The sequence below is a fragment of the Ochlerotatus camptorhynchus genome, unplaced genomic scaffold, assembly GCF_037179485.1.
Source record: "Ochlerotatus camptorhynchus isolate MF236.1 unplaced genomic scaffold, CSIRO-AGI_Acam_v1.1 ptg000296l, whole genome shotgun sequence".
Lineage (NCBI taxonomy): Eukaryota > Metazoa > Arthropoda > Insecta > Diptera > Culicidae > Ochlerotatus > Ochlerotatus camptorhynchus.
The window spans coordinates 242,132-253,585 of NW_027040785.1; the positions used below are offsets into that span (position 1 = coordinate 242,132).

Genomic DNA, 11,454 nt, shown 5'->3' on the forward strand with positions numbered 1-11,454 from the left:
GCAAAGAAAAAAAAAATGGACAAAAAATGCAGATATATGAACAAAACGACCAATCAAGGTCAACCTCAGTATGGTGTAATCGTAAAAATTAGGGGACACCTTCAAAACAGATCCTGAAAATGTTTTTCTCTATATATATCTTCCATTGTTTGTCCAATTTATGTTCTCTTTGCAGTATTTGAAAGGCAATGAATGGATCTTATTTTGTTGCTATGTTGCCGTGCACCAGCTTGGACTTCCGGCCGTTCGGAACAAATTTATTGGTGGTAAGATCAAGATCATAATGATATTGAATCTACTACCAGTTGATTTGTTTAATGCAGCTAAGGATCCAGACTGCGGGATGCTCACTATGCTCCACCTGTTCACTATACCCACAGGAGTGGAACTTCGGATCAGTTGTGCAGTTGTGATAGGCAGAATGCTATGATAGTGTGAGTGCACATAGAAAGCCCGTGTGGAACGCAACCACAACACATCGCTTGTTGAGCAGAAAAAACGAAACACTTTTTGATTCACCGATTTGTTTGCACTTCCTCTTCTGTTCTGTGCTATGCCCCTCCTCCCCCTATATATGCTTAATTTCCAAGTACACTAACAATATCGACAAACCATACTATGGGCATATTCTAAATCTTTCAACCAAACTTTCACAAACGAATTTCGATGGGCGAGTCGATGGGTATAAAACAAGGTTTCTACTACCACTTTCATTTAAAAATTTGACCAACCCATTTTTAAGAAAAACAGTCATGAACAGTCAGTGTAAATTTTGGAAAATGTTGTAGCTTTAGGAGAATTTTTAGCATACAAATATTATAAAATATATTAAATGACTTGCATACGAACTACATTTCAGTCAATACTTTTCAACTGACCTAAAAAGATCGAAAAACAGTTGTAAAATGGTAGAGATATGAGCAAAAAACATTTACAAGTTTTTTGAAGGGTGTCCCCAAATTTATGATCGGGAGTGTATAAGCGATTCGATTGGTAAACATTTCTAAAATTTCGCAAAAAAATGTGTTTTTCTTTCAAAATCTGTAATGCTTTTAAACAGTGATTGATTGAAATTAGAAATCAGATAATTACATCTGATCCAAGCAAACATGTACCACTGCGATATTTAGCTGTCATTTTTTTTTTCATTACGATCAAGACTATCATTTCAAATAGAAGTTTTTTGATCAAACTAATAATAATTACTTCCAGTAACAAAGATTATTTCCGACAAGAAGACAGGAAATTTGCAGCCATAAGTTTAAATAATATCTTCCTGGATATAACCACCACCATCAATATGGCACATGTATTAGAAGCAAATTTTCATTGTTTATATTTCATTGCAGGTGGAAAACGGAAAATAAACATGAGTGGAAAAATGAGAAACATCCAAAGTTTATTCAGGCAACGAGTTGAAATACCAAGATTTGATCCATCATCAAAAAGGAAGCAAAGATATAAATATCAGGAATTATGATGTTTTTAAACAAGTCAACATTGTTTGGCTTTTGAAATTTTCTGATACTCTATTTATGGTTGAGTTAGCAACGTAATCCAGTATATTGTTGATAGGCAAACGAGACGAATGGGGGTAGATTGGTCAGTTGTTCCTCAATTTCATGCATTTTCACGTTATGGGGCGTACATTAAAAATCAAAACTTTTATTCAACACATTTATTTCAAGAATACCAAGTAAACCATGAGATCAAAAAAAAAAAAAAAATTACATAAGAAATATTTTGCTTCATGATTTTTCTTATTCGTTTTAGGTAATCAAAAACCAAAAGAGAGCTACTCGAGTGTAGTACCATTTGGTTGGCACATGCTTGGCATAATCTCTTCGAAAAGGTCCTTGTTCAACTTCACCAGGAGAATACTTGAAAGGTTTTCTTCACCTAGTGTCGATCGATGATCTGTCAAGATAAGCGCCAAAGCACTGAAAGCTCTTTCAACTGATATCTGGTTGGATGGGGTAGCCAGAACAACAGAAGCCACGGCACTTAGCTCAGGATGGGTGGTTCTTCTGTCTGTCCAATGCTTCCAAACATCATGGCTGTGATTTTGTCTGGGCTCTACCTCAAGAGCCTTGAGCTGTTGTAAAAACGCAGAATCCCTAGTTTCTCCCGTTGAAGAAGAGCATTCTCCGAACAGCTCTGTTAAGTAGTGATCAAAGTCATCCTCAGTTGTCTCAGTAGTAGCTGGAGAGGCCACGGCAGCTGATGGTGCCGGGTTTTGATACGATGAAATCCTCTTGTACGTTTCGATTATGTAGTTCTAAAAACACAAGAAAAACAAACAACAATGAACTATTAGTAGTGCAATCGATACATGTACATTACTAAACAGATTCAATTTTAAATATAATTTACCTGTATTAGCTCTTTTTCATCACTAGTAAACAGCTTGGAGCCCATGTAATTCAGTCGAGGATCCAAGTACAGTGCCATTTTGAAAGCTCTGGATGTTTTGAGGTTTTCTATACGATTGGTCAACGCAGCAGTCAACGGAGTAGCAAATGGGTTTTGCGTGAGCTTCGACACTTCCATTACAGCCAGAAGCCATTGCAAATAAAAATCTGGCAATGACACGTGTTCCGACTGCATATTCTTCGTGCAGTAGTATAACGGTTTAAACGCCTGCACATAATTACCAATAAACTCCCAGTCATTAGAGAGATCTGAAAAAAATGATGTCAAGTGTTACAATTTTTGTTGTATACATAAATATCATGGAATATTACCAAGTTCTGGGAACTGCAGGGCCAACTCCTTGAAAAAATTTTCCTGCTCAGTAAAACTTTGCATCATCTTGAATATACCCCCCCAACGGGTTTGACCCCATACAGGAGGGTATGATGCCTTTACCAACTCAAAACTGGGTTTGTATTTGATTTGTTTGCACTTCTTGGCAATATCTGTTACTCGTCTACATGATGCGTTCGACTTGTCAACTACATCCAGAATTGCCAGTTGCAGGGTATGAACCGCACATCGAACGAGATTGAGGTTCTCTTTGAACTCGTTGTTTAATGCTGTGGTGAACTCATGGTCTTCCTTGTCTTGCTCTTCGGTGTATTCTGAGTCCAAGGCCAACAACTCTATTTCCTGCTTGAGTTGTCGAACTGCGGCGAGCATATTGGCTCCGTTGTCACATGTCACTGAGAATATTTGATTTATTCCAACGCCGTAACTGTTCACAACCTCCAATATTTTACTCTTCAAAAACCGGGCCGTTTGACGTTCTTTTATTTCCAGCATTCCTATAAACAAAAACAGTTGATATCCAATAGATTAAAATATTATAAATGATAAATTTACCCAAAGTGCGAATCACTACACTGTCGTTGATTGAGTATTGTGCATTTATGCCCAGTACATGGCGGTTGTGTCTAGAGGCTGAGTCAATTTTGAGGCTGATAAGCCGACCTTTCGTTTCTGCTGCTATAGCCTCGCGAATCCTGCCAGCAATTTCCTTGACCGTAGCCTTCATATTTGTTGGATTCATTGTTACACCAACAGCTGATGCCAAAGGATCAAGCAGTTGCTTAAATCCTTCCCATTGCAAACATGCCAAGGGCATGTTGTGGTACGACATCAGTTTCACCAATGAATCCATAAACAACAATTTGTCAATTGGTACAGGACGTTTTGCCACAACTCGCTGCTTCTTTGCCGGTGTTTCCTCTTCCTTGGTTAACCCGTTCGCCACAGCCAAATCATGATGACGGGTCCGGAAGTGTCGAATGAAGTTTCCAATGTCCAATCTATCTTGAGTATAGTTGCATGTTGTTCCTGGATCAATGGCACATGAAGTCTTTGCTCCATCTCTTCGAATGAAGCCTTTCGCAATATCGGCGAGAGTCACTTTATTTTCACTACGCTTTTTACTTTTCTTTCCTACACTTTTATCTGCTGTTGATACAGATGTCGACGGGTTTTGATTTTCCATCTTAATTCGGATTTTGTTTACAAAATTACGCAGAGAACCACTGATAGCACTGATAACATTCAACGAAAATTTTCTCTGAACTTCTTCAACGAGTGGAATGCGAATGAACTTTGGAACCAAATGTCATTGACAAGCTTTAAAATACTTGAATGAACGCGGACGCAGCGAAAGCGAACGGCCGAACGACAATGAATGCGTACGTACGAAACAAAAGCTTTTCTTTATTCCTTCACCTCTGTTTATACTCATTCGTATGCAGGAAGCGATTTTGTGTGTACACGAATGAATGTGCATTGCCTTCGGCATTCGATTTTGGGTTTCGAATATTTGAGGCACTGGCTTCAGTGTTTTCACTTAGCGTTGGATAGAGTCAATGTTCGAAGTGAATCAAGTGTTTATTGAGAAATTCTGTAAAATTCTTCAAAATGCCTCAACACATGGCTGCAAAATATTTCCGCGATGATCGGAAGCGCGTGATAGACCAGGAGGCACGGAAAACCTGCGAAACAGACGCGGACCGTTGCTGAACGCGTTCGATTGTATCGAGTCAACAAGAAAGCGGTCAAAGGTAATTCTAATTTTAGGATTTATTCAATACCCGCCCAATTTCAAAATGAATTGTTCATTTTGGAGTTAAGTTTCTAGACCATTTATTTTGTTATTAGTATATTAGTGAATGGAGCATTAAAAACAATCTCGTAGTTCTACGTCAACAATGCCGTCGTGCTTTGGACACAACCCTTAACTTTTTTTTAACAGGGCTGGTAGCAGGTCACTTTTTAGTGACTTGGTCACTATTTTCAAGTCAGTCACTAAAAAGTCACTTTTTTCATCAAAAAGTCACTAAAGTCACTATTCCTTCAAATTTAGTCACTAAAGTCACTTTTTACGACCAATGTTGAGAGTCAAGAATTTGACTTTAAAAACCTAAAGTAAAATCTGACAAGAAGAGTTGCGAACATATCAAGCTGAACATTGCATTAGGTCCTAAGTAACATTGATCGATTCTCTTCGTCGACTTACTCTTTCGTTAATAGCTTGAGCACATAGCCGTTTTTTGCTGTGTTTGTTTTATCAGATGCTAGATAAAAGCTTCTTTTACCAAACTGTGTGCTGAAAATACCTGGGAATGATTTTTTTTATCTTGAATTTGGTCTTTTTTTTATCTTGAAAAATGACATAAATGTTCAGAGATTTCGAAAAATGTTCTAAATTTTATATTCTGGCTATTTTACATTTAGATCTTGAAAGTTATCCAAACCTACACTGCAAAAAAAAAGTTACTTAAAATGCACCTGAAAAGGCACGTAGATATTTTCACATAGAAATCAATTGATTAACACGAAAATTTGTTCGGACTTTCCGAACAAATTGATGTGATCTTTAAATCATTTGTTTTATTTTTAAAAAGCATGAAAAATATCGGAATAGCGGAACAATATCTTTCCGATCAATAAATGTCCCTATTGGTCACTTTTTAATTGTTTAAAGGTCACTATTTGGTCACTATTTTCATAATTTTAGTCACTAAAGTCACTACTATTACATCGCATACCCACTACCAGCCCTGTTTTTAAAGCTTTTATATACTATTTTAAGCCGATCATTACCTCTTTTCAATGTGCTATAACTATGCGAGCTGCAAACCACTTTCATTTGAAAGTTTAGATTCAGATCTTCTGCCCCACCTTTTATAGATAGGATTTTTATTTCCACATTCACAAAGTTATGATAAAAAATATCTAGATTTCTTTATAACTTGATTTGAAGGTAAAATTGAAACCCTTTTATTGCGTCAATTCCTTTGATATGGTGCCTGAAAATGAAGGGACAAACTTTAATGAAATTGAATACAAAAAAATTCTGGTGTAATTTTTTTCAAGGTTGATCATGGAGGGTTAAAAGAAAAGGGTAAATTTAAGGTTAAAAAAATTCACCTTCGTGGTGGTAAATCGAAGAAAAAACTTTTTATTGAATATTTCTTCTGTAACAATATCCTCATGGTGGTGCATGGGGGACTAATCAAAATGAATAACTCTGGTCAGTGATGCAACATATCATGACACTCACGTGACACTCGTCTTCGCTTCAACCGACTATCGCTGACAGATCGTTTTGTCACGCAGTGAGAGTTAGAGCCATGGCAAACAACAATCACCAGTAATGGTCGCTGCTCACAAGCAAAACGTTACACTCGCTGCTGATGATGAAAAGCACAACGAAAACAGTGATGACTTCTGCAGTACGATCATGAGAAAAAGCGAAACGACAGAAGAAAATGAAAACAATGCCTACGCATTCCAAGTTCGTCTCGGCAGGTGCGACTGTGTGAGTTACAAACAAAGCAGGCAACATTAAACGGACGCTGTTGGGCTCACTCACCAACACACTCACATAAGCAAACAAAGCAGCAACTGCTTCAAAACGAGCACAGATGAGTGTCGTGATTGTCGGGAATGACCAGATTGGTGATGGATCACAACAGAAGACGACATTCATCAGTTGCTTTTTACTTCTTTCGTCAACTTGATGGATGGTCATGGAGAGAGCATCGACGAGCACATTGATAGGAATGTACAAAGCGTTACTACCATCAGCTGTTTGGCGATCGTGATTGTGATAGGTCGCAACTCTGACTCTGGTCCTAAAATTGAATAGCGGTAAAAATTCGGAGATGCACATTTAACTGAAAATTTCTGGTGGAAAGTTCGCAACACTAAATGTAAAAGCAAGGTTTATTAATTTTTATGGTTGATAATTTGCATCCTTCTGATGAATGCAAGCTTCATTGAAAATTTATGACGGAGAATTTGCATCATTCTGCATGAAGAGGCAAAGCATGAAAATTGCATGGTGAAACAAACTTCACTGACATTTTTGGTGCACTATTCTGTTGGATGGAGGAGCATGTTCTATTGAAAATTTCTGGTGCAAAATTTGCATCGCCCTGATAAATGAAATGAATAGATAATTTCTGGTGGAAAACTTGCACTTGTCTGGTAAATGAAGGCACAAGCTTTATTTAAAATTAAACTTCATTTAAAATTTCTGGTGGAAAATCTGCACCGTTCTGGTGAACGGATAGGCAAACTTTTCGAACAAATTTTAATAATAATTTCTGGTGTAAAATTTGCACCATTCTGATCATTGGAGGGAAGCTGCTTTACTGAAAATTTATGATGAAAAATTTGGAAATAGAGACAAGCTTTATTTGAAAATGTTTGGTGGAAAATGGTAAAAGGAAATCGGCACCAATCAGAAAATTGGAGAAGCAATTTTAATTGAATATTAACGGTGCATCGTTCCGGTCAAATCAAATTTTCTGGTGTAAAATTTTCTGGGGGCAAGTTTGTATTGAGAATTTCTGGTGTATGATTTGCAACATTCTGCTGCATGGAGAGGCAAGCTGAATTGAAAATTCCTGATCTAAAAATTGCACAGTTCTGGTGAATGGAGGGGCAAGTTTTATTGAACATGATTCCTTAGATTAACTGATTCTCCAAAATTTCAGGTACAAAAGAGTGTCTTCGGTGACACAGCAGCAAACAAATCAATGTTGAGCTCCACAATGAAATGTTTTGTGCGGATCACTCGGACGGCCATCAGGATGCTTGTCTAGGTAAGGTTTCTGATTGTATTTTTAAAAAAGTCATAGGGGAAACAGTCCTTTTATTGTGATACGTTAGGCTTAGCTGTGGCTTAGTTTACTAACGTATCTTTAAACTGTTCGCCTGGTAGAGGAGAATTTAGTTCATTCGAGACGGTTTAGAAGAGTTAGGTGCTTATTGTTGTGTATGGAGACCTCTCTGCACAACAATAGACTTCTAAAGTTTCTTGCGTATTACGTAGAGTAAGGTGGGGCAATAGTTTGTTTTGAGGTTTTTGATGAAATTGCACTCTAAAACTCAATGTTCCAACAGCTACTTGAAAGGTCTTTTAGATGCAACATCAGAAGAAAAATTAAAACAATTGATGAGATTTTCGAGAAGCTATAGGGAAACGTGTATTTTGAAATGAAAAATTATGGCTCTTGTACGAACTTTGCAGGTGTACAAAGATCATAAATTTTGGATGGATGATTTTATTTCAGGGCATGATTGCAATTCTCTTGAAAGATTTTTGAGGGATATTAGAATTCTGATAAATCATCAGTTAGCTTGAATTGCCCATATTTTTTTCGTCGATCTTGTTTTCCGTACTGAGTGCCAATGCTACCGACGTCAGGGAAGTAGCTTCCAAACCTGGACCCTACCTATCGACCGGGGACCAACAGCTTTACTTCCCTGATACCGTGATTAGAGATTTTATGCTGGTGGCGCCGACTGGGATTGAACCCAGGCCCTTTGGGGGTGAGAGGCAATCACGCTTATCACTACAACATCGGCACCGCCTATAGTTGGGCAAAAAAATTGAGTCCAGCCTCAAAACAATGTAAAAATACACATTAGAGTGGTTCAAAATATCGATTGTGCAGGTCCTAGTAAATTTCCCAAAATTTGAGCACATTTGGAAGCGAACTCAAGCTTACTTTGAAGTTCAATCAAAAAGTGGTCTTTAGCAAAGTTGTAGCTGATAAAATTCCCCATATGATGAGGTAGCTAACTTTCCCATAAATTAAAGGATTTTGAAATATTTTATACTAGGAAATTTGGGTATAAAAATTTCGACCATCTGAACGCCCCCCAAATCGTGATTAGAGCCATATTTACGGAGATAAATCGATTTAAAGGTTTAGGAAATCCACCGGCCGACAAATAAAGGGTTTTGAAATATTTTACACTAAGAAATCCGGGTATGAAAATTTCGACCATCTGAACACCCCCCAAATTGCGATTAGAGCCATATTTACGGAGATAAATCGATTTAAAGGTTTGGGAAATCCACCGGCTGACAAATAAAGGATTTTGAAATATTTTATACTGGGCAATCCGGGTATTAAAATTTCGACCATCTGAACACCCCCCAAATCGCGATTAGAGCCATATTAACGGAGATAAATCGATTTAAAGGTTTGTGAAATCCACCGGCCGACAAATAAAGGATTTTGAAATGTCGGCCTTTATTTGTCGGCCGGTGGATTTCCCAAACCTTTAAATCGATTTATCTCCGTAAATATGGCTCTAATCGCGATTTGGGGGGGGTGTTCAGATGGTCGAAATTTTTATTCCCGGATTTCCTAGTTTTCCCGGATAGTTTTTCTCAAAATCCTTTATTTGTCAGCCGGTAGATTTCCCAAACCTTTAAATAAATTTATCTCCGTAAATATGGCTCGAATCACGATTTGGGGGGCGTTCAGATGGTCGAAATTTTTATACCCGGATTTCCTAGTATAAAATATTTCAAAATCCTTGATTTGTCGACCGGTGGGATTCCCAAACCTTTAAATCGGTTTATCTCCGTAAATATGGCTATTATCGTGATTTGGGGGGTGTTCAGATGGTTGAAATTTTTATACCCGGATTTCCAAGTATAAAATATTGCAAAATCCTTTATTTGTCGGCCGGTGGATTTCCCAAACCTTAAAACCGATTTATCTCCGTAAATATGGCTCTAATCGCGATTTGGGGGGCGTTCGGATGGTCGAATTATTTTTACCCGGATTTCCTAGTATAAAATATTTCAAAATCCTTTATTTGTCGGCCGGTGGATTTCCCAAACCTTTAAATCGATTTATCTCCGTAAATATGGCTCGAATCACGATTTGGAGGGCGTTCAGATGGTCGAAATTTTTATACCCGGATTTCCTAGTATAAAATATTTCAAAATCCTTGATTTGTCGACCGGTGGATTTCCCAAACCTTTAAATCGGTTTATCTACGTAAATATGGCTCTAATCGTGATTTGGGGGGTGTTCAGGTCGAAATTTTCACACCCGGATTTCCTAGTATAAAATATTGCAAAATCCTTTATTTGTCGGCCGGTGGATTTCCCAAACCTTTAAATCGATTTATCTCCGTCAATATGGCTCAAATCACAATTTGGGGGGGTTCAGATGGTCGAAATTTTTATACCCGGATTTCCTAGTATAAAATATTTCAAAATCCTTGATTTGTCGACCGGTGGATTTCCCAAACCTTTAAATCGGCTTATCTCCGTAAATATGGCTCTAATCGCGATTTGGGGGGTGTTCAGATGGTCGAAATTTTTACACCCGGATTTCCTAGTATAACATATTTCAAAATCCTTGATTTGTCGACCGGTGGATTTCCCAAACCTTTAAATCGATTTATCTCCGTAAATATGGCTCAAATCGCGATTTGGGGGGCGTTCAGATGGTCGAAATTTTTATACCCGGATTTCCTAGTATAAAATATTTCAAAATCCTTTATTTGTCGGCCGGTGGGATTCCCAAACCTTTTAATCGGTTTATCTCCGTAAATATGGCTATTATCGTGATTTGGGGGGCGTTCAGATGGTTGAAATTTTTATACCCGGATTTCCTAGTATAAAATATTTCAAAACCCTTTATTTGTCGGCCGGTGGATTTCCCAAACCTTTAAATCGATTTATCTCCGTAAATATGGCTCTAATCGCGATTTGGGGGGTGTTCAGATGGTCGAAATTTTTATACCCGGATTTCCTAGTATAAAATATTGCAAAATCTTTTATTTGTCGGGTGGTGGATTTCCCAAACCTTTAAATCGATTTATCTCCGTAAATATGGCTGTAATCGCGATTTGGGGGGTGTTCAGATGATTAAAAATGACATGATTACATCGTTCCACAATGTAATGTTGCGGAACATTGTGAAATCCTTGCGAGGAAAACCAGTGGTAATCATTGTAGATGAGACGAGCGGTTGTGGGCACCACGAGTAGTTGGCAATTGTCATCAGGAATATGAAATGTAGGTTATATCGGCCTGCATGTCCCTAATTTGGGCCCATCGCTAAAAGTCTGATATTTATCAATTTTATCTAGTTGAACGCGTTATTGGGACGTCATTTATGGATATTTTTGGTTGCTATTGAAAATTTAGTTGATTACTGAATTTATGTATGGCCCAAATTAGGGACACTTAGGCCGACATTACCTGCATTTCTCCTATATTGATAATGATCGGCTAACGGAAAAATTCGTGGATGTGAGACGTGTGTTGAAAACAGACGCGACAACCATCTTCAATGCTATTGCTGAGGTCCTGCCACCGATGCAGATTTCTTGGGAGCAGGTGTTGGCAGTATATTTTGACGGTGCCAGCCCAAAGCACTGCTGCAGTACAAGCCAAGTGCAAGGACGAAAACAGCAATATCATTTTATGCAGAGCTTTGAGTGTGTTGGTTTATTTTCTTTTGACAGATACGCGTATTTCGTCTACTTATTGCAGAGTACTCAACACCACTGATCAAGATTGGATTGATCAAGAGCAATATACTGTTTGTTCACTGCTATGCGAACTGTTTGAACCTTGTACTTGTCGACGCAGTGTGCATGCGAAAGGAGAATGCGATTCTTATTGGTCATTCATGTCGGTTTGTCGGTGCTATCACCACCATCTTAAAT

At 38.0% G+C, this 11,454-nt stretch overlaps 1 protein-coding gene across 1 annotated transcript; it reads right to left on the reverse strand.

The window, feature by feature from the left end:
- Positions 1–1,734: 1,734 nt before the first annotated feature.
- Positions 1,735–4,224, reverse strand: LOC135706932 (uncharacterized). Its single transcript, XM_065228617.1, has 4 exons — positions 3,322–4,224; positions 2,745–3,263; positions 2,374–2,681; positions 1,735–2,278 (listed from the first exon to the last, which is right to left on the reverse strand). Exons 1-4 carry the CDS (start codon positions 3,950–3,952, stop codon positions 1,796–1,798), a joined length of 1,941 nt encoding a protein of 646 aa, XP_065084689.1. The 5' UTR covers positions 3,953–4,224; the 3' UTR covers positions 1,735–1,795.
- Between the last annotated feature and the right edge of the window lie 7,230 nt (positions 4,225–11,454).